Source organism: Artemia sp. Qi Xiang Cuo, chromosome 8 (assembly GCF_049724085.1).
Source record: "Artemia sp. Qi Xiang Cuo chromosome 8, ASM4972408v1, whole genome shotgun sequence".
NCBI lineage: Eukaryota > Metazoa > Arthropoda > Branchiopoda > Anostraca > Artemiidae > Artemia > Artemia sp. Qi Xiang Cuo.
Genome location: NC_142801.1, coordinates 58815425 through 58840170, shown reverse-complemented (window position 1 = coordinate 58840170; position 24746 = coordinate 58815425). Strand labels below are relative to the sequence as shown.

At 36.5% G+C, this 24746-nt stretch overlaps 1 protein-coding gene across 2 annotated transcripts in view; it reads left to right on the top strand.

The window, feature by feature from the left end:
- neur (E3 ubiquitin-protein ligase neur) overlaps window positions 1-24746 on the top strand; it is a 262144-nt gene that overhangs the window by 75824 nt on the left and 161574 nt on the right. Inside the window, exons 1-2 of one of the 2 annotated variants that reach the window (XM_089093633.1) lie at window positions 670-719; window positions 12259-12397. In XM_089093633.1, coding sequence (XP_088949759.1) covers window positions 12349-12397 — 49 coding nt within the window. In that variant the 5' untranslated portion in view covers window positions 670-719; window positions 12259-12348. Of the gene's footprint in view, window positions 1-669; window positions 720-12258; window positions 12398-24746 lie in introns of those variants that run through there. The other variant, XM_089093634.1, reaches the window with a different exon arrangement.

Here is a 24746-nt window from a genome sequence, read left to right as displayed (position 1 = left end):
TTTTTTTTTTTTTTTTTTTTTTTTTTTTATACCCTTATATTAGCCCATTTTAAAGTCATCAGAATTTGTATATTTTTTCCTTTTATTTATGTTCTATCAGTTTTTTTTTTATTTGACGCATGTGACAGGAATGTTGTATATTGGCATTATTTATTTAATTGTGTTGAAATTGTATTTTAATTGTTTTATGACAAAGCAGTGCCGAATTACTCTGATTCTTGTTTTTCGACGCAGGCATTTGCTACACATGAATGACCCCCTACCAACAGCACAATAAGTGATACCTGACATGGCTCAATGAATATTGACTAAAGTGACACCCAAGCAAGCTTGTGATTACAGAAGGCACAGAATAATTGAGTGATACGAACGCATATGACTGATTGGTCGAACGCGTCAAACCCCAAACAACAACAACAACATACAATAAGTAATTGCTAATTCCAACAAGTTATTGCAATAACTACAATAAGCTTAACTGAACGCGAGGCATGATTGGATGATTTTCGGGAAATTTCGGGGATTCTGGGAACAACTATTTCTCGGGGAGACGCATATCATTTTCGGGGAAAACCCCGAAAATTCGGGACTAGTGGAAGCCGGCTGCTTTCTTTCAGTCAATGCTGTTTATAATTAAAACAGCCCGTCAGATTTAAATTAAATGCATGTTGAAATTGTGCTTGAAATGGAATAAATTGACAAAGTATCCAGTAGTTTCCGTAATTATTTACTTTTAGTTCAATATTTAGCTATAAGATGCTTAAAGTTACCAACAGTTTTTGTTGTGGCATTACTTAAGACCTGAGGACCATTTGAAGGAAACTAAAAAATTCTTAAAACTAGGCCTAGCCTACTTCAAAACAGTCACAAATACTGAATAATATAAACTGTAAGATGCATTAATTCACCTTAACATTCATACTCTTTGCCTGTTTGATAAATATTTAGCCCACTTTTTCCTGTTATTCTTAGGCTCTATAGCCAATTTATCAATGGGGTACCACAAGATGGTTAATAGAAAATAGCATATATATACATATATATATATATATATATATATATATATATATATATATATATATATATGCTAAGGTTTGACATGCATGGATGGATCTACATGCTAAGGTTTGTCCCAGGAAGGTACTTTGAAGTACCTACCTCCACTCAACCCCCCTCTATATAATGGTAAATTACTGCACATTAATAGTTGTTTTAACTCATATTTCATCCTATATTACTATCAGTTGTGCAAGTTACCTTGCACAACTTCTGCTTTTAACCTTGTTCATTAAAATATATTCCAAAATCCTATTTAAATCCTAAGCCACTTAATTTTCTACCCATGCTGACTTTTGTTATGGTATGATGATACCAGGTTTGTTGTGATGTCACAACTTTGCTTATCAGAAACCCTTACCCTTAAGGGTAGCAGGCACATGCCAAACAACTCTGTGTTGATAAAACCATTTAAACTGTATTAATTAGGGAAAGGATTTGACAAGAGAGACCAGTAAAAATAAACTAATCATTTTTAGAGGACAAATTATGTCATGGGAAGATGTTTTGAAATCCCCCTTCCACCCAAACTCAAAATTTTCTAAAATTCTACTTTAGAAGCTTTTAAAATATTTCTAAATTGCTAAAAGATAGAGTGCTAAAAACATCAGAATCGACTTCAGGGGACATGTTAAATGACGGGAAGATGTTTTTAAAATCCCTCTTCCCCCCTAAATATCTCTAAAGTACTAATAGATAGAGCACTACAAATATCAGAATTGACCTCAGAGGACAAATTATGCTATGGGAAGATGTTTTTGAAATCCCCCAAAACTGAAAATTTTCCAAAATTCTACTTTAGAAGCTTTTTTAACATTTCTAAAGCACTAATAGATAGAGTGCTAAAAACATCAGAATCAACTTAAGAGGAGAAGTAATATCACAGGAAGAGGTTTTTAAAATCCCCCTTCCCCTCAAACTCAAAATTTTCCAAAATTCTACTTTAGAAGCTTTTTTAAATATTTGTAAAGTGCTAAGACACAAAACGTGCAAAAATTATTTGAAAAAAACTACGTTTTCTAAAGAGTTAAAGAGGCTGAGTCACAAGTTTGAACCTTAAAACAAACCGGGGTTAGGGGGTACAGTTGGGGGGCTGCCGCCCCCCAAACCCCCTGGTTTTGCAGCCTTTAAATAAAAAAAAGTATTTTAAACTGAAAGTAAGGAGCGAAATTAAAACTTAAAACAAACAGAAATTATTTCGTATATGAAAGGGGCTGTCCCCTCCTCAACGCCTTGCTCTTTATGCTAAAGTTTTTTATTGTTTAACAAAAATAAAGTTGTAAGAAAGTCAAACGTTAGCGTAAAGAGCAAGGCGTTGAGGAGGGGACAGACCCTTTCATATACGGAATAGTTTCTGTTCATTTTAAGTTTTAATGTCACTCCTTACTTTCAGTTTAAAAACCTTTTTTTTATTTATAGGCTGCAAAAGCGGTGGGTTTTGGGCGGCAGCCCCCCAACTGTACCTCCTAACCCCTGTACATTTTAAGGTTCGAACTTGTGACTCGGCCTCTTTAACTCTTTAGAAAACATAGTTTTTTCAAATAATTTCTTCACGTTTTGTGTCTTAGCGCTTTACAAATATTTAAAAAAGCTTCTAAAGTAGAATTTTGGAAAATTTTGAGTTTGGGGGGAAGGGGGATTTCAAAAACATCTTCCCATAAAATAATTTGTCCTCTGAAGTCGATTCTGATCTTTGTAGCGCTATATCTATTAGTACTTTAGAAATATTTAAAAAGCTTCTAAAGTAGAATTTTGGAAAATTCTGAGTTTAGGGGGAAGGGGGATTTCAAAAACATCTTCCCTTGAAATAAATTGCCCTCTAAAGTTGATTCTGATTTATTTAACTCTATATGTCTCAGCGCTTTAGAAATATTTAAAAAGCTTCTAAAGTAGAATTTTGGAAAATTTTGAGTTTGGGGGGAAGAGGGATTTTAAAAACCTCTTCCCGTGATATAACATGTTCTCTGAAGTCGATTCTGATATTTGTAGCACTCTATCTATTAGTGTTTTAGAAATATTTAAAAAGCTTCTAAAGTAGAATTTGGGAAAAGTTTGAGTTAGGGGGGAAGTGGGATTTAAAAAACTTCTTCCCATAATATAATTGTTCCTCTGAAGTTGATTCTGATATTTGTAGTGCTCTATCTATTAGTGCTTTACAAATATTTAAAAAGCTTCTAAAGTATAATTTTTGAAAATTTTGAGTTTGGGGGGAAGGGGGATTTCAAAAACCTCTTCCTGTGATGCAACATGTCCTCTGAAGTTGATTCTAATGTTTTTAGCACTCTATCTATTAGTGCTTTAGAAATATTTAAAAAGCTTCTAGAGTAGAATTTTAGAAAATTTTGAGTTTGGGGGGAAGGGGGATTTCAAAAACATATTCCCGTGATATAACTTGTCCTCTGAAGTCGATTCTGATGTTTTTAGCACTCTATCTATTAGTGATTTAGAAATATTTTAAAAGCTTCTAAAGTAGAATTTTGAAAAATTTTGAGTTTGGGTGGAAGGGGGATTTCAAAAACATCTTCCCGTGATATAAAATGTCCTCTGAAGTCGATTCTGATGTTTTTAGCACTCTATCTTTTAGTACTTTAGAAATATTTTCAGTTTTATTTGCATTTTAACAAATAGCTGATTCTGAAAATGTAAATTTCATTGCTTGACATTCATTCTGTAAGTCACAAATATTAAATACAATTTTTCTTTTCAATTGCATATTAAAACAGAGACCCTATTTTGAAATTATGATGACAAGTTAATCCCACTGGGTTGGCTCTAGTGAGAGATGATTGGGTATACACTTGTATTGTGTCATGCTATAATAAAATAGGGGATATCCAGAAACCCATCTATTTATTTCTGGAATACCAAAGAAAAGGGGTCTTTCCCAAAAAGAGGTCTTTTACCCTAGTGTAGTTTAAATTTTAGCCTACTATGTACTAGTAAAGAATTTAATCTGAATGATGTCATATTCATATGTATTTTAAGAGCAAAAAAGATAAATGATCATATTACAATAACATCATGCTTTGTATAAAAGGTGTTGTATTACCTTAAATCGAAGCTTGGAGCAAATTTAAGGATTTTCCATCCTTGTAATGCTCTGTGATGACATCTAATGGTTTTTTTTTGTTTGTTGTGATTTGCTTGCTACATTTGGGTTGTAAACTCAGCAGCTTCCCAGTTGTAGAGGAATTCCTGCTGTTGCCAATCTTCGTCAAGTCTTTGCTTGAAGGCAGTTATCGAGTCTGCAGACACCGTATCTTCAGGGAGCTGATTCCACAAGTTGGTTATTCATTGGCTTAAGAAATGGCTTCTCTCTTGGATAGAAGAGTGCTTCTTGAAAATTTTCATTGAATGTCCTCTTGTCACAAGGCATTCTGGGGGAGCAAGGAGACCAGGAAGAGTATTTTTTTGAAATGACTTTGTGGGTTAGAATCATGTTGCCTTGCTTCCTCCAGTATGTGAGAGTAGGGAGCTTCAGATGATGCAAACGCTCTTTGTATGGCACTTGTTTGAGGCCATCAACCATCTTAGTTGCTCCTCTCTGTACTTTTTCTAGTATTTCTCTGTCCTTCTTAAAATAGGGGGACGCCAGGGACATTCCAATCTCAAGGTGTGGACAAACCAGTGCCTTGTAGAGCTTCATAACTACTTTAGGATGCCAGCTAGAGATAGTTCTTTTAATAAGTCCAAGGGATTGGAAGGCAGAAGAAGATACAGATTTTGCATGGGTACTGAAACTCAGCCAATGATCAACAACAATGACTCCAAGATCTCTTTCTTCAGTAACTGCAGAGAGGGCGTTACCTTGGAGATGGTACTGCTGATGTGGATTATGTTTGCCAAAATGAATGACATGACATTTTTCAGCATTAAAGGAGAGGAGCCATTTATCAGCCCAGCTTCCAAGAATATCAAGGTCCGTTTGTATAGATTGGAGATCAGATGGTATAGCAGCTTTGCCAACAAGTTTTGAGTCATCAGCATAAAGTGTGAGGAGGTTTGAGAGTAGGTTTGGTGCATCATTAATATAAAAATTGAAGAGACTCAGTCCAAGGATGGTCCCCTGGGGGACGCCACTTAATACAGTTATGGATGACAATAAATTAGGAACACCTTGAGAATCATAGACCCTGACGGCTTGTGTTTTTTTTCTGATTGGAAACTCTGTATCCACTGCACAGCAACACCATCAACAGCTGCTGCCTTCAGTTTGGCAATCAGGAATTCATGACATACCCTGTTGAAAGCTTTTGAGACGTTCAGGAGCACCATATCAACAGGAAATCCGCAATCCAGCAGTGATGTTACATACTTGTATGTCTGTATTAGGTTAGTGTCTACGGATCTACCATATCTGAAACCATGTTGAGAAGGAGTTAGTATGTTGTTAGCTTCAAAGTGCTGAATGAGAGCTCTATTTACAAATATGTCAAACACCTTTACAACTGCAGAAGTGATGCTGATGGGACAGTAATTTTCAGCACAATCCTTGGGGCCTTTTTTGTGGATTGGCGTGACATATGATGTTTTCCAATCTGTAGGTAGCTGTCCATTTTTTGGGGACTGCTGGAAGAGTCTGCACAGAGGAGAAGCGAGGACATTTCTACACTCTTGAAAAAGCCTTGGGTGTAACCCGTCAGGTCCTTTGGACTTGTTAACACTGAGTTTATCGAGGCTAGATAAGACCATTTCTTCAGTAACTAACAGGCTAAGCATTGGGGTAGATGCAGAATGTGATGGTGCTGCAGGGATGGTTGGACAAGACCGGGTGGTGAAAGCAGAGGCAAACTGGACATTCAGTAAATTAGCTTTATCTATCAGCAACAAGTGCGTTTCCCTGCTATGTTTGAGGTCAGGAATGGTGTGACGGTTAGGACTTTTAGCAGAAACATGCCTCCAGAAGGATTTGGGGTTTGCCTTGATATCAGTGGCAAGCTTCTCCTCATATTCAGACTTCAGTTTCCTAACTGAGTCTGAGACGAGATTCCAAGCCTTTGCATACCTTAGCCAATTCCCTGTGTTTTTTTCTTTTTGTACCTTTTCCAAGCTCTGGCTTTCCTATTGATAGTCCTCTTTGTATCCTTTGTGAGAAACGGAAGTGTTTTTGGTTGTCTTTGATAAATAACATGGGAGTGCTTCTTTTCTGTTGACAGGAGAGTTTCCTTGACATTCAACCATGACGTGTTGATATCAGAAGTAATGATCTCTGACCAATTAATTGATACCAATTCCTGCTGTATTTCATGATAGTCAATAAAAGTTTGAGGGCGCAAGTTAGTTTCAAAACGACTATTCATAGACAGCACAGAGAGGATAACTGAGTGGTTGCTGTTACCAACTGGAGGAAGAAATTCATTTCTGATGAGAGAGTCTGGGTCACTCAGAATTACAAGATCCAACGAGGAAGGGTTCTGGTCACCATGGTGCCTTGTGGGTTTTTCAACCGTTTGGTGAAGGAAATTGTCAGATAAACAAGACACAAATGGTGAATCCCCACCGCCAGATGCTGGATGACCAAGTCCATCCACCCACTCAACCAAGGGGAAATTAAAATCGCCAATTATTATCAAATCAGATGCAACCGTTTGTGATACCAAAGAAGCCATTCCATCAATAATTTTTTCAAGTGATGATTCACATTCTTCAAGACTGGGTGGGCTAGGGTTTCTGTAAATACACCCAATTCAGACTTTTTTGTCATGAAGATTAATGTCAAGCCATACAATTTCAACCCAAGGTACATTAAAAATAGGAAGGTTGATAACACTAACCTGGAAGCCTTCTCTGACGTAGACACCAACTCCTCTTCTGCAGTTTGGCTGTCCTAGATTAGTGAAACACTGAAATCCAGATATCTGCAGTGAACTCTCAGTAGAAGGAACCGCAGTATACTTTGGCAGAATCTCCACCAAACCATCAGGCAATATTTTCCATCAGGTATTCAGGCAATACACTCCTGAGAGACTCCTCCATAAGAAACACTTGCTCCATGCCACTATTAAACAGGGTCACTCTGCCACTATTCAATGCAAGACTGCCAAATTATTCAAGAAGGGCATTAACTATGACTAGACCAATGCAGATTGAAAGCTGACCTGGGATGCTGCCAAACCTTGATGCAGGCACACCCCCATCAAGAGTCTCTTCAGGAGGTTCTTGCTGGCTAGTGTAATTTATGGTAATCAAGGTAATAGCCAAAAGTGGTACTATTGAATTCCCTATTGAACACCCTTTCAAAGCAAAAGGTTGACTACTGTGGCAATTGTGCTGTTATTAATTACATTTGCAGTTTATTTTTTATGCTTGTTTGTCATCCCCAGCTAGTCAATAATTATAAATAAAACTAATTTGAAGAAAAACAAACAAACAAGAATAAAAAAATTGTATATAGCAATGGGCAATTGGACTGGCATCACACTTGCTCCCATTTGAGAAGGGGTGCAATTGTGATGGCAGTGATAATTATGTTTGGTCAATTCATGGACTATTGACAAAAAAAACCGTAGAAAAAATGGAAAAACTCAAAGCTTATATATTTGTTAAGTTTTGCAAATTTTGTCAAAATAAGTTGATCTATTTGGCATAGAAGACAATGAAATGTAAATGTAGCACTGAATTTTGTAGCAGTTATTGCTTTAAATTAAGCTATATTTGTGGTTTTAAATGCCTCTCCTCCATTAGACATCTATGAAGGAAGTGCAATTTTGATAACACATCAATTAGAAGGGCCTTTCAGTATTTCAGTTTTATTTGCATTTCAACAAATAGCTGATTGTCTGCTGATTCTGCAAATGTAAATTTCATTGCTTGAATCACATCAATTAGAAGGGCCTATTTGATTTCATTTAATTTAAATAAGAAAAAATAATGCTTTTTAAATGACAATGTTAGCTAAAATTTTGAATTTTATATATTTTGATATTCCTTCATCTGTTAACTAGCAGAACCAAGATACTTGTGCTTGCAGCACATCAAGTAGACTCTAAATTTTAGTTTATTCATACCTTTGGCTCTCTGTTCTTAACAATGTTGGTCAAACTGATTCATATATAACTTTGTTCTGCAGTTTACTGCTAAGAGTAAGAGAGTAAATGCAAGTTGTTTTCTTTTAGTTTTCCTTGCTGTTTTTCCTACAGGATGGTTTTGTGTTTAAGATCTTGGTTTTTGTGTTGAACAGTTTTGGGTATGTTTGCATTCTTATAATCACTGTATAGGAATCACTGTATAGGAATTTTTACTGTGGGTTCATACTGAAAAATACCTATTTACTACATTCTCAGCATGTATAAAAGCTCATCCTATTTTCTTTTGTTTAAGCTATTCATTGCATTCTTTGTAGTTGTTAGACCAAATTTGGACAACAGTGTGAACTTGTATTATTTATGATTATGAAAGCAGAAAAAGAGGGGGTTAGCTGGTGAAGGGGTTTGCTACTGTCGTATCTCACAGGTATGACTTGAGTGAGTGGCATATCCAGGATTTCTAAAAAGGGGGGGGGGGTTTCTTATAAAGAAAGAAAAACGAGCAAAAATGGGGTTTTTATAGGCCAAATGAGGATACTGAAAAAACAAAGCGAATATTTCGAGAGGACAAACGCCTCTCTTCTTCAGCGCGAAACGAAACGATGTATCAATAAAAGCCAAAAATTAAAAGAATTAAAACCAACTACCTAACAACCATAAAAGCGAGTTATTCGCCAATATCCGCGATCTGCACAAAATCCAAAAAAACATGAACTGCCATCGACGGATACTAGCGAGCAACTAGAGTTGCTCGCTAGTATCCGTCGATGGCAGTTCATGTTTTTTTGGATTTTGTGCAAATCGCGGATATTGGCGAATAACTCGCTTTTATGGTTGTTAGGTAGTTGGTTTTAATTCTTTTAATTTTTGGCTTTTATTGATACATCGTTTCGTTTCGCGCTGAAGAAGAGAGGCGTTTGTCCTCTTGAAATATTCGCTTTGTTTTTTCAGTATCGTCATTTGGCCTATAAAAACCCCATTTTTGCTCATTTTTCTTTCTTTATGTGATGTCAGGCCAATGTGGTTTAAGAAATTATCTTGGGGGGTTTCTTCTTAGAAAGGAAAAATTTTCCCTTGAATTACTCCTCTTTTATACTCTTTTTTTTTTGCCATAAAAATGTCTTTCGAAATCTGATGTAGGACCTTTGTTCTTCTTCTAATAACTGGTGGAATAGCCCCATCCAAGAAAATACCAAACGTCTATTAAGAACTGTTTTTCTGTGAAACTCTTAGTGAGTTTTCAGAAAATTGAAGAACATCAAAAGAATTGTATTTGTGTTATAAGAAGAATATAAAGTAATGCTTATTGTTATTATTGCTGTAAATATTCTGCCACAAATTTGCAAATTATGTAAAACTTCTCATCAGACAGCCTCTTTTAGGAATCATTAAGTTAGCCCTCGTGATTCTTTTAATTATCTTTCCAGTTTTCGGTTATGTGCAAGTTTGATATAAGTCCATATTTCATATAAGTTAAGTTCATATAAGTTTATTAATCCACATTCATAAAAAAATAAATAAATTAAACAACACTTTCATGCTGGAGAAAACCTACGAAGGTTTGTGATCGCGCAAAACTCCACATAACTACTTACCTATTAACTCAACTATTTACATAAACCTCAACTATTTGATTAAAACTATTATAAATGAACCAAAAATATATAAACTATATCCTATATATATATATATATATATATATATATATATATATATATATATATATATATATATATAAATAATAGTAATAATAATAATAGTAAAAAAAATATGTATATATAGAAACATAAATAAATAACTGAATTAAAATGATAATACATAAATAAAATATAAAAGAAAAATAATCATAACCAATCCAGTCTCCATCACTCACTATACTCAACTCCCTCTCTCCCCCCCCCACCCTGCCAACCTAACCTTAGCTCCTACCCACCCTTGCGAATTTAGGAATTTTTAAAACTTGGAATTTTTCAGAATTGTATTAAGATTATTTAGAATTATTTAATTATTCTAGCTATCAAGTTTATTGTTAGTTACTAATCAAACTTTTTTTTCCAGAGCATATTTGGAGCCAGAGGGAAGGCTTGGCAACCAGAATTTTTTTTTAGATTATTTGAAATTATCTAATTATTCTAGTTATCATGTTCATTGTCAGTTGCTAATCAAACTTTGTTTTGTCCAGGACATATTTGGAGCCAGAGGGAAGGCTTATGGCATCATACTAGATCCACCAATTGCCTTGCTTGCATAATTTGCTGTAACTTAATTATTAAGCTTTAATATGGCATAGCAAAGACTTCTGCAGATGCCAAAATAAATAATTGAGGTGTCAATAGGTTTTTTTTTTTTTGGGGGGGGGGGCAGTTGATTTTGCTGACTGGTATTCCTATTAAAATTACTTATTTTTTTGGTTTTACTGATGAAGATTGTTCATCATTCATTTATTTTACATCATATAATTTTATCAGCTTATTTACCTGATAAAAAAAAGAAAGTAGGAGCCTGTAAAATAGTAAAACTTTGCACCATTATTTACCGTCTCAAATTTCTGTCCTTCCTGGCTGAAAACATCGAAGGCGGCCCCCCCCCCTCCACTCCCAATTTAAATCGCCGTGTGTGGCGTCCCTGGTAATATCTGTGTTAAAATGTGAGATTAAGTTTATATTTCTTATGCTCAAAAGTGTAAATTAACAAATAAGTAAAATCAAACTTCGTTTTAAGTGAATTAGCCATAATCTAAATGAATGCTGTATTGTCTCTGTGCAATTGTAGTTTTGATACCAAGACCCTGAAAGAAAAAAATATATAAATGAATGATGATAAGAGTTCACAAAAATTTCAAAAAAACAATTCTGTTAAGACCAAACTTTGTATTGTCTGCAAAACAGAGTATACAACTTGAAGATGCTTCACTTGGAAATATTGAATTACTGATTGAAAAGACAATTCATTTTTATATCCTTATTCCTCAGGTAAAATCAAATAAAATAGGAAACTGAATAGAAGTAAGTCTTTGACACCTTTAACTCTAGTATATTAGGAATTGGAACTGTAGGAATTGCCAACACTGTAGAGTCAATCTGAGTATGTTGTGTTGTTCATTAAAAACTTCAGCAATTTCATAACAAGCTTAAAGTCATTTTAACTAAGATCATAATTAGTTATTTGTTATCTGCTTCATCTGAAAATGACTGCCAAATACAATTTCATTCATTTAAATGCTAATAATAAGCAAAATAGACTATTATTTGAATTTTTTCAGCATTGTAACACAAAGAATTTTCCAAGTTCAAATTATTTTGGAATGCAAATTATAACAAATGATTAAGAACCGGGCAATAGTGGTTTTCGGTGTTGCAGCTTCTGATGTGGATTTTGTGTTTATTTAATGAGCTGAATTCAAAGACGACGTTAGTTTTTGACTTGGATCTAAATTTTTTAAGATATGTCAAATTAATAAAACAATTAGTTTTTAACCATAACTGCAGAGATGCTGTTACATTTGGAAAACTATAGCTGATGTAAAAAACTGATTTCGTTTTTTGATAGAGCATCCCAAGAAAATACTAAAAATAGATAAAATTACAGGAACTAGTTATTATATAATTTTACATGATATGTAGGCTACATAATAATTTAACAGTAAACCTGATCGTGGATGGTAGGGCCATATTTCAAAAAGTGGGCTGATAGCTGATACAGAGGAAATGATTTCATGTTTGGATTCAGCATCTCAGAAATACGTTAATATAACACATTTCAAATAGATAATAAACAGGAACTTGTTATTGTATAATTTTGCATTGTTGACATATGTTGACTTAATATTAATTGTGGATAGTAGGGCTATATTTAAAAAAACATATCTCATATGGAAAAACTGATATCATGTTTGGATTCGCATGTCATAAATGACATGAATCAGCTTTAAAAACTTTGAAACCAAAAACAAAGAAAGTAAATTCCTGTTGGCTGTGTTTTTCCTTTTGCATAACTTAAAAGTAAGATTAGAAACATATAAAATAAATGTAACAACTATGTGAGGTCTTTTATAATTTGCGTTTTGATTTTACCAGGTAATACTAAGTGTTATATTTTCTCAGAGACAAACTTGAGATCACTCTTTTATCAGTCTCTTATATTCATTTTCTGAAGCGTTAACTAGCCTTATTTTCAGCTCCAATCAGTCTGTTCAAATTTTAATCCCATTTAATTGCGACTCTGTTCCAAGAAGTAGAGAGAGTATTGGCTGTCTACATCACCAGTCATGGGACAAGGATCTTCTATTCTTGACAGTCCTTTCCTTCTAAATAATGGTATGTTTAAAATTTGTTTTAATTATACTAAATTATAGCTTTTAGTTCTTGATTTAAGAATTTTTTGATAGCCTAGTTGACTTGACAGATCTTCAGTTTTGAGATCCCAACTTTTCTAAGTAACGATTGTATAAATTTGCTTTCATAGATTTATCAGAATAACTGAAGTATTGAGGGGAGTATTGAGGAGAGGAGTGTTGGGAAGTGTTGTAAGAGGAGGGGCTCAAGGTGAGGTAGTTTTTAATTTATAAAATCTTTGTTCCAGATGGTAATATTGTTTAACTATAATATCATCATGAGATTTAACTTGCCTATTAATTTTAGAAGTTGCAAAAGTAGAGCCAGGGATAGTCGCACCAAAGTGCTAATCAAGGGGGGCGGGGAGTAATTGATCCCCTATCTTTTGAAAAACTATCTTTTTGGAATTTTCATCCAAAAGTTTTCGTTTTTTTATGGAAAAAAATTCAAAGAATAGCAAAATTGCCCCCTAGATTTTGAAAAATACATTTTGCCTCTCCCTCCCTCCTACGTCGAATAAAAATTAAATTGAATAAAATAAAAATTGAAAAATTAAATGATATAAAAATTGTAAATTGATTGGTAGCATCTAGCTTTTTCAGTTTTGGTACTTAAGAATTAAAATTTTGGATTTAAATTCATAATTTTGGACAGAATTTGAATATCTAATCAGTATTTTCGATAAACAGTAGTTTTGTTGAATAAGTTCTTGATAATATTTTACTACATAATTTCAAGTAGACGGAAAAGGACATCATTGTTTATACGGATTGAAGTTCTGCGTAACTTTCGATCTTCTATATGGCTGAAGCTGTGGCGACCTCTGCAATAGAGCTCTCTGATATCTAAACACATTGCAAACACATGTTTAAATACACTAAAATAATGTATATATGTGTAAAAAGAGAAGTATCACCATTTAGAATCGCTTTTTAGTGAACAGTATTAGCCCGTGGCCACGCCCCCTAGCACTAATAAAAAAGATGTAGACCAAAAATGTTCCCGGGAATCAAGAAAGAATAGATGTCAATCTATTCACATGTATCTCGGCAGAAGTACCATTATTAAGGCTTAGTCTCAAGGAAGGGAAATGAGAGATTTGTTCCTGGTAACATCTTAATGTAATTTAAAAAAATGGCAGGAAACGCAACTATGTGATGGGACAACCATTTTGGTTGGTGAAAAGGAGCACTAGAACTTTCAATTTTCGTTTGAATGAACTCTTTCCCGATCTCCTAGGACCACTGCTTCAATACGATCACTCCTAAAAAAAAATTAAATGAAAAATCAAACAAATATTTACGGGGTATTTCTATTGTGAACAAAAAAAAAGAAATGCAAATTTCCACATTTCGTATTTTCTGTGACCAGGTTTTCATGGAATTGGGGGGGGGATAGCCTAATCATTGAATTCAGAACACCTATATTTTGAAGAAAGGTCAAATTATGGAGGAAGCTTATAAGTTTGAATGTGTCACTACATTTGAACATATTTATCTTGTATGGACTATGAGACTTTTCAGGAACGAATACGCCAACGTGTGGCAACTGCGTGTGGCAAAGTGTCTTCATCTGCAACTGAGAAGCTTAGTATATAGTTTTTTGATACTTTTAAATTGATTGGTTATCTCAGAATTTTCAATCGGTAGCAACTAGCTCCTCTTTTGAGCAAAATCGCAGTTTGGTACTACAAAATGGCAAAAAACACTACTTTCCCGCGGCAAGTCTTTTAGGTCACTATGAAAGGACACTAGAACTTTTAGTTTTCGCTCAAATAACCCCTCTTATGATCTCCTAGGACCATTGGTTCGATACTACCATTTCTGAAAAAAATAGTAAAAAGAAATAAACACACATCCATGATCCTTCTCGGAAAAAAATAGAAGCAAAATTCTACATTCTTGTAGATAGGAAGCTTGAAACATGTATAGTAATATTCTTTGATATGCTGAATCTAATTGTTGCGATTTTCATTAAGATTCCTTAACTTTGGGGGCGTTTACCCTTTTTTACGAAAATCAGACGAATTTTATCAAGCTCTTAGATTTGGATGGATAACATTAAACTTAATGAATTTCATATATCTGGAATCAACATAGAAAGCCGATTCTTCTTCCTTTTTTTTATTGTTTTCGATTTTTTTTTAGTTTTGGTTACAATTGGCCCGAGTCGCTCCCTACTTACAGTTCGTTATCACGAACTTTTTGATATAATACATTTGTAACCTGTGTAATACAGCAAGTGTGCTATAAAAGAGTTAGAAAAGGAAAAAGAGAAGAAAAAACATAGAGAAGAATATGCACTTAAAAACAAAAACAAACGAACAAAAACCTGAAGTGTTTTAGGGCCTATGATTGTTAGGGTTTTTTATTTTACAAGGGTTGGGGGGGGGGGGGCAATGAAATTTTGTGAAGCTTTTTGTTGGAAGAGTTTTCTATTCAGGATTACAATTTAAGTTTATTTCCTAAATATTTAGATTAGAATTTAATTCAGAAAGTATCTTTAGAAATCGTTAACAACTTTTTATCTTTTATTATTGACAGTCCTTTTTTTAAATTGTGGTATATGCATTTTTTTGGTATATCAATCTCATTGAATGGATCAGAATCTTTGTTTTAAGGGGGGAGGAGTCTAATCAGAAAATGCAGAACAACTATATTCTGAAGAAGGGTCAAATTGTGGAGCAAGCTGCACGCTTTAATCTTTTCTTTCGGGAAAAGAAATAACGTAACACCACATGTATGGCAAAATAAAAAAAAATATATAAAAAAAAGAAACTACTAAAGGTACTATAGAGTTGGTTAAAATCAAGCGATTTCCAGTCTTCTGATGAATTGGGTCAATATCATCCAATTGATTTTGATATGATTAATTTAAAAAACTTTTCCCACAAAATATGTTTTTCAAAGAAAAGTGAATTAAACGATATTAATAGAGTGAATTAAACTCTATTAAACGAAAAATAAGCAAAAATAAAATCAAATAATCTACCAAGCGTGAAACTACCACGAATCAACATCAATAAATAAATGAAACCCAAAACGAACAGAAATTACAATAATTAACCGAGTCAAACTCAAAACGAGCAGAAATTAAAATAAGTTGGGCGCAAAACCCCTATGCCTTCCCAAGGCCTGAACAAAATTTGCACTTTACTGAAAAAATATAAATATTTTTACTATTACAACTTTAATAAATCAAATAATATTAACATTTTGAATGCTAAATATCAGTATATGTATATTAAACTGACAATGCACATTCATTTGTATTTTTTCAGTAAAGTACGCTTTCAATAAAAACTTTATATGTCCCAGGGCATAACATACAACCCTTCCCCTAAGGGCTGTAGAGGGAGGGGTTGTCATCCTTAAAGACCTAATTTCCAAAACTTTCAACTACGTTGAATATAATGGCTATCTAAAAAATTTGATTAGATGTGGCTGGGGAAAAGGTGGGCATGAGAGGGGAATTAGTTGCCCTCAAATCACTTTCGACTATGGAAAAGGGTACTTTCCCTTTGAATTTCAAATCGAATAAGCCCTTTTTCAAGTTTCTACGACAAAGATTTAAATAAAAACCTTATATGCCCCCAGGGCATAACTTATAATCCTTGCCCTGAGGGTTGTGGGGGAGTGTCCTCAAAAATATATTTTCTGTCTAGAAATCAACTACGCTGAAGAAAATGGCTATCTCGAAATTTTTATTGGATGTGTTTGGGGGAATTATGGCGTGGGGGGGCTAGTTGCCCTCCAATCACCTTCGACTGTTAAAAAGGGCACTAGCCTTTTGAATTTCCAATCGAAGGAGCTTTTTTGAAGTTTCTACGACAAAGCCTTCTTTAAAAACCTTATATGCCCCCAGGGCGTAACTTAAAACCCTTTTCCTGAGGGCTCTGGGGGAGTGTCCTCCTCAAAAATATGTTTTCTATCGGGAAATCAACTACGCTGAACCAAATGGCTATCTCAAAATTTTGATTGGATGTGTTTGGAGAAATGATGGGCGTGGGGGGGGGGGGGCTTGTTGCCCTACAAACCCTGTCGACAATTAAAAAGGGCACCAACCCTTTGAATTTCCAATCGAATGAGCCTTTTTTGAAGTTTCTACGACAACGCCTTCTATAAAAACCTTATATGCCCCCAGAGCATAACAACTTAAAACCCTTGCCCTGAGGGTTCTTGGCGAGTGTCCTCCTCAAAAACATGATCCGGAAATCAACTATGCTGATCAAAATGGCTATCTAAAAATTTTGATTGGATGTGTTTGGGAGAATGATGGGCGTGGGAGGGGGGTTAGTTGCCCTCCAGTCACTTTCGACTATCAAAAAGGGTACTAGCCGTTCGAATTTCCAATTGAATGAACCTGTTTCGAAGTTTGTATGACAACGCCTTCTATAAAAACCATATATGCCCCCAGGGCATAACTTAAAACCATTGTCCTGAGGGTTTTGGGGGAGTGTCCTCCTCAAAAAAATATTTTCTATCTGGAAATCAACTACGCTGAACAACATGGCTATCTCAAAATTTTGATTGGCTGTGTTTGGGGGAATGATGGGCGTGGGGGGGGCTAGTTGCCCTCCAATCACTTTTGACTATCAAAAAGGGCACTAGAACTCTCAATTTCAAATTGAACGAGCTCCTTTTGAAGTTTCTATGACGACTCCTTCCATATGAAGTGGCCTGGTCTAAAGGAAAAAATTATGTATAGTATATTGTGCCAACATCGTTCTTATATGCCCTCAGGACATAACTTAAAACCCTTGCCCCTAGGGTTGTGGGGAGTGTCCTCCTCAAAATGTATTTTCTATCTGGAAATCAACTACGCTGAACAAAATGGTTATCTCAAAATTTTGATTAGATGTGTTTGGGGGAATGATGGGCGGGGGGGGGGGCTAGTTGCCCTCCAATTACTCTCGACTATTAAAAAGGGCACTAGCCACTCCAATTTCCAATCGAATGAGCCCTTTTCAAAGTTTCTACGACAACTTCTTCGATATGAAGTGCCCGGGTAAGAAAAAAAAACACATTGTGCCCACATTGTTCTTTACTTAGGCAGCGCTAGCGCGCTGCCTATGATAGCTACAAAAAAAATTGTTGTGGACTGTGACATTTAGGCCATTCTCTACTATGATTCTGAGGACCTGGCACAACGATTTTCACTCATCCAATGAGTCTGCTTGAGAATAAGGAATTGTCTTAGAAAATTTTTATTTGATTTGCCATGGTTCTCAGACAGTCGTTTAATCATCTCACTATAGTAACACAGTCCAAATTTCACTATATAGTCCAGTAAATCTACGAAACTCTGGGACAAAATTGCAATATAGAAGATTGTTACACCGTCCTGTAGAGAAGAAAATTCTGTACAACATATTAAAAATCCCCAAAAATCTCCTTGGCGGAACAGGGTAAAAAATAGGAGGAAAGAGGGAAAAATTGGAAAAATTCAGATTTATTGTGCGCTCGGATTTGACGTCTGCTTTTTTTTGCGCGGAAAACTCGAAAAAAGAAAGTTGTATCGTTTTATCGCTGGATTTGGTTCGATTTCCCCGTTTAGCGTGGAAGAGGCAGGGGGAAAACAGTATCCTCGAGAGTTGTTTGATATGACTGGTCAAAATGTTGCCCCCAAGGTTTTTTTGACTCGATGATTTAAAAAAAACATGGTATTAGATTTGTATCCTGATTTTCTGCAGTGTTTTCACCGTAGGAGAGACAATGCATCGGGCCTTCGGAGTACGTGGGCAGATTTACTTAGACTATATAATAGAAAGATAAGACAAAACTAAATGTAAAAAATGAAACAAATCAGGTAACTTTGGTAATCACAGCAAAAGATAATTACGGTTTTGATTGAACTAAAAAGGATAAGATCAAGGATTTGTACTAAACATCGTCTTCTTCATCGTTATCAACAAAAACATCTTTATTGGAACACGCAATCCCTTGGCAGTCTTTGCAAGCAAGTGTGCACAATGATTTTCACTCATCCAATGATTCTGCTTGAGAATAAGGAATTGCCTTGAAAAATTTTGTGGGATTTGCCATGGTTCTCAGACAATCGTTACATCATCTCATTACTGTGACACAGTTACATTTCATCCTATAGTCAAGCAAATCCACGACACTCTGGGAAAAAATTGTAATATAGAAGATTTTTTCACCGTCTTGTAGAGAAGAAAATTCTGTACATATTAAAAATCCTCTTGGCGGAACAGGTAAAAAACAGGGGGAAAGATGGAAAATTGGAAAAATTCAGATTTATTGTGCGCTTGGATTTGACTTCTGCTCTTTTTCTGCGCGGAGAACTCGAAAAAAGAAAGTTTTATCGCTGTATTTGGTTCGATTTCCCCATTTAGCGGGGAAGGGGAAGGGGAAAACAGTATCCTCGAGAGTTGTGCGATATGGCTGGTCAAAATGCTTTTTTTGACTCAAGCTTTTTTTGACTCGATGATGTTAAAAAAACATGGTATTACTTTCGTATCTTGCTTTTACTGCAGTGTTTTCACCGTATGAAAGACAGTGCATCGGGCCTTCGGAGTACGTGGGCAGATTTAATTCGGCTATATAATAGAAAGATAAGACAAAACTAATTATAAAAAATGATACAAATCAGATTACTTTGTTAACCGCAGCTATGTCTCATTTCGGTTTGGATTGAATTAAGGAGGATTACCTGATAGATTTGCAATAACCATTGTCCTTTACATCGTTATTAATAAAAACATCTTCATTGGTAAACACAATCCCTTGGCAGCCTTTGCCAGCAAGTGTGCACGGCAATCCATTTTTTTGGCAACTACAACGTGAACTGTCACAGATGGAACGCGTGCAGCTGCAACGAATCACATTTAGCGGACGAGGCGGAGTAGGTCTGATGTCTGCCAGATCGGAGCGAGGCGTCGATCGCGTAATCGCCAACCCGAGTCTTTCGGGTCGGGTTCTGACGCAGTATTATGCCATTCCATTACCTGATAGAAGACTCTAAAAATGAAATTTCACAACCGATGGAGCTGGTGGAGGCCTCTCTGGGTTCACAAAATTGATGTCTTTGAGCTGTTCAGTTTCTTAAGAAAAACCCTATACCTAGCTTTGCTCAGACGCTCCCCTTTTTAGCCTTGTAGAAACACTGCAAAATATTTTCACTGGCCTGCTGGACTCTTCCTTTGTAGAGCGCGGATTAAGGAATACTTCACAGATATTTCTAAACTCTTCATGGCTTTTCAGGAATGGCAAGACAGCCTGCTTTCTTATCCCAAACAAACCGGACGTTGTGTCGCAACCATGAAAAGCGTGGTCAACAAGAATAGAGTGACAAAGTTATTCCAGCGATCTTTTGATAAAGTTAATGTGCCAGTATTTAGTTGACAGTACTCTTGACTTGGTACTGGTTTCGAAGTAGAGATCCCTGGCTTCTAGAGGCAGGTGATGGAGGAGAAGAATCAGTAAATCAGTGTCGTTTCCGACTGCTGTGGTTACCCTTTCCTTGGCCGCATTAACACCTGTTAATGCAATCAGAACGTCCACATCTCCCTCTGCATGAAGGAGAGTGAAGCTGGCTGGGACAAGCTTCTTACCAATAGCTCGAATAATGTTCTGCTTATTGTTGGGATTCCGCAAGAAGTCCTCCTTCTTCCTTTGCAGCTTCATACTCAGTGTAAATCCACGGTCGGATAATGAATACCTTTCATTCGTGTAGCATGGGGGACATCTTTGGTAGACGAACCTCAAGTGTAACCATCAAAGACGACGGAAACATTGAATACTTCTGTTGCACGAATGAAACGTAAGTGTTGTAAGTCTGTTCGAAAGCGTTTCCTGTTTTCCATTTAATATGCTGGAGCGGCCATCCACCATCGATCACGTATTTTTCCGGCTCTTTTGATAGGACGTTCACAGGTTCTGCCTTTGCAAATTTCCAAATAGCATCCTCTAGCTCCACTTTATCTTGGTGTCGTGGGAGGTTTGACGATTCGAAAAGGGCAGTAGGACAGTTGGAGAGTTCATATCGGAGGATTTCTTCCATATCCCCTCCGGCTGTAGTTGCCGCTGCTGCAAGACGTTGGAACAGAAGACTTGCGTCACTTTGTATGTCTTCACCGTCAGCTTTGGAAATGTTGCCTAGATAGGCCATCGTAATCACTTTGCTTATACGATTGAAGATGTAACGATCGGCAATCGGCATCTGTGCTGTCCATTGACTTCAGAATTTCCTTTCCTATCGCCATGGCTGAACCCGCGTTGACATCACTTGCTGCTGTCATACCATTCGATATATTGCGCAATTGAGTACAGTTGCCGCACGGACAGGAATGCGCTAAAAAGCTACTAAAGTCTTTACGTCCTTTCTATCGTTTTCTATCCGAGCTGGTCTTGCGGAAACGTGATGGTCAGATGACACGTGCTCAACGCCGGTGAGTGACTGCATAAGCTCATTAATTTCAACTCGTACTGGTATTGACATTGTACAGATTAACCTTTGCGTCTCACTCATTCCATTTCTTCTCGTGAGTCCCATGCTTTTTTTCAGCAACCTCATCTGTACCTGATCAATTACTGAGTCGGGAGAGAGCCCAGTCAAAAATCTATGGCTTCTTCGAATGACAAACATCCCATCCTCGACGTCTTTATACAGCTTCTTGTTACTTTCTTTCAGCTCTTCCATTTGCTAAAGAAATATTCTCACCGATTTCGTATATAGGTTGTGACCTGCAGCTGCAAAGTAAGGGAGCATCAGAGAGTGCTTAATATACTTTACCCAGTTTCCGGTCCGTTCTGCCCTGATGGTCTTTTTAAGCACTCCGAATATTTCTGAATATTGAAGCCATATTTTTGCAGTCTTGTTCTGCAGCGTGTCTTGAAACTCCATCATTCGCGTTTGGTTTCGACCCACTAAGTCTGCACTGAATGTGTCCTTGAGAGTTACTTGCTCCTTCGGTAGAGCTATACATAATGCCGAAGCCTCTGCAAAGTCTTGATGACTCACGTGTATGTCATCGTTGCAGTCGAAACCATACGATTTGCAAATGAGAGTGATCTGCAATGCTGAATCTGAAAGCTCGTGCGCTCTCATGGATCTTGAAACAGCCTTACCTCTAAGGATATACTTTATGGTGTTACCGGCATATAGGCATTCGAGCACGTTTTTTATTCCTGTTTCCGTCATCAAGTGCCCGATCGCTCCAAGAAAGCTTATACGGCAATTTAGACCACTGATTATTGGAACTGCTGCCTTGAGATGACTATCAGCAGGGTCAGCCTTGATGATGTTCACCACTTTCATGTACAAATGTTGGTTGAAAGTAACAACTGGTACCATTCCCTGCTGGCGTGCTTTATCGGAGATGAAACGTAAGGTCGTATATACACAAGAAAGATTCGTGGGATTATAGTCGATCATAGGCAGAAAAACAATCGACAAAATTCCTTTGCATGACCCATGGTGAATTGCTTGCATAAATCCACTCCATCCGACCCGTTTTGTGTCATGTATCCAGCTTGCAAGCCATAGTAGGATAATGCCATCGATATTGTCGTCGAAGGTGATGGTCGGGATGGGTTTGTACACAAGACTGTTCTCCTGTTGGCTTCTGTAGTAGAAGAAGAAAGGCACTTGTCCGACCTGCTGGAGTACTTCAAGGTCTACAATTACTCTTGGGATTATGATTGGAAATTTGGGTAGCCTTGGTGTGGCAGCAGCTAGCATACCCATCCCATGAAAACTACCTTTTCTGTCGATAGTGCAAATGTTGTGGTCGACATTGTCGTCAATTAACTGGATGAAGCTTTAGAAGTCATCCCTGGAAATTCTGCCCAATGAGTTACTGCGGCAGAACGTTCGAATCATAACACTTCAGAGTAAGAAAGTTGAAAAACCTAGCCTATTCAGCTGGTCGATGAGAAAACGTGAACCAGATTGCCGGTGTAGCTGAACTCCAAGGTATACTTGTAAAGGAGTGAGCAAAGATTGGGGACGGCAAGCCTGCTTTATTGCTTTGACCGTTTGAACCTACCAGTAGGTAGTGAATCTCCAGCAAACAGGACAAGAGAAGCACCAGGGAATAGGATATTAAACTTTCGTCAAAACGGTGTTGGAGGGTTTTAAAACCGAGTTGATAGACCTTCGTCTCCTCTCCAAATTCCCTAGAGCCGCCTGACTATCTTTTCCCTTTAGATGATATCTTGACTTCCCCCTCTCTTTCCCTAGTAACTGGAAAATGGTGGGAAAGGCTAATGACAGAGCAGTCATAGTGACATATACATTCTTCTCGCTCCGGGAAAACCCAGAAAACAAATCTTGCAGACTGCTGCACAGGATCATTATTTACCTCTTCTTTTCCCCTTGTAAGTGGGGAAATGGGGGAACGACCTATTACACAGCAATAGAAAACGCATATTCGATCTTCTTGGACCCAAGAGCATCAGGAATGCCATTCTCAGCATCAAAAACATCCGGTCGTAGATTTTCGAGTCTTCCCCTGGATTTTCCGCCTTCCCCCCGTTTTTCACCCTGTTCCGCTAAAGGGAATCTTGGGGACTTATGATATGTTGTACAGGATTTTTTTCTCTACAAAATGGTGTAAAAATCATTTATATTGCAATTTTGTCCCAGGTCGTCAATTTTGTCTGTAGATTTACTGAACTACTAGCACCTTCCGCCTTTTTCGAAGACCAGAAGACAGTGTCTGATATACCAGGATTGCAATACCTGCAATGACAACTGTAGCCACTACATAACATGAAGTTTAGTCACCTACAAGAGAAATAGTCTTAACGTATCTTGGCGTGTTATGAGTTGCTGACTTTGTTACCTAGCAGTTTAAGCGAAAGATTAATTACAGTGAAAGGTGTAATCATATGCCGTAATTTATTATTTTTCTTAATCCTTAACTTCACGGCATCAGGTACATTTAAATATTTGATTTACCGCTAGTCTTTTCCGTCGCTCCATCACGACGTTTTAGATGACTATTGAACTTCGTTTGAAGGCGTTTGAAGGAGTCGACAGAAACAATTTAGTGATAATATTCCCAGGAAGTTTTCCTGTTTATCGCAGATATTACAACGCCATCTGCATGAACAAAATTAAAGATATCATTGAGTCGTAAAAAGGGAATTAGTTCGGGAATGTGAATTCATCTGATGTTCCAAAAATGCGATTTTCTCATAATACACATCTATTGTGTAAATTTATAAAAGGATAGGTATCTCTGGGGGCGGGTCCGAAGGACTCTTTGTATGTTCAACAAGTTATTTTTGTTTGATAAATAACTGAGGACCGCATTCTAATTTGTAGTTTTGTATTTGATTTTAAATCTCGTTTTGAAGACTGAAATGCTCGTCTAAATCTTTGTTCACATTTGAAAGTCCTTTTTTTATAATCCCAGCCAAATTAATGCGTTTCGACGAATTATCGGTAACAAATTTTAATTAGTAATTTTTTTTCATGAGCTACTGTAAACAAAGTTTTTTTTTATGAAATAAAGACGATGTAACCAGGCCTTAAATACATGGTCTAATAGTTAGGTCATCTGCAGACGTAAACCGCAAGATCTGCAGACGCTTCTGAATCTCATTGAGGAATATTTGTCGATGAAAAAATTAAGGCTGAATGTTGAAAAGGGTGAAGTTGCTATTTTTTTAAAAAGAAAAGTAAGTGGTGAAGAAAATTATAGATTTAAATTTGATAATAAGGAAATGAATGTAAGTAAAAGAATAAAAATTCGGGATTTATGTTGTCGAAAAATGAAAGTTTAAAGTCATGCTGATGAAATAATTAACAGAGGTAAGGTGGGCATATCTGCAACTTTTACAAATCCGGTGATTAAAAGCAAAAAATGCATTCAAAAATATCTAATACAAAACTTTCACCAGCATGGCCGTCCATACGGGGGGGGGGGGCTCCAGCCCCCCTGGCGGAATGATATTGACTTATATTTTATATTTTTACTTTGAGATTTCTATTATGCAGCTAGACCCAGGCGCCGCGTTGATAAAAGAAGGCCGGTAGTGGCGGGGGGCACAAAATAGCAGCTGCGGAGTGCCGCTGGCGCGATCATTATTGACCGAAAACATTTATGTTTTGATCAGTCTTTCTCAAATCCCAGCTTTAACTTATATCATATTTGGACCTATTCACGAATTAGACATTTCTCGAGTTGCTGGCTGGACGCTGGTCTTCTTCGTTGTTCATCAAGAGAAGTAGAAATCTGGTAGAAACCGAATGGCTTTGGCATTTCAGAACCCTTCAATAATAGTTGAAATGTTTAACACCAATGTATTTGTAACAGAATTAATTATCAAAAATAGTAGTATTTTTTTCATAGAGCAACCTT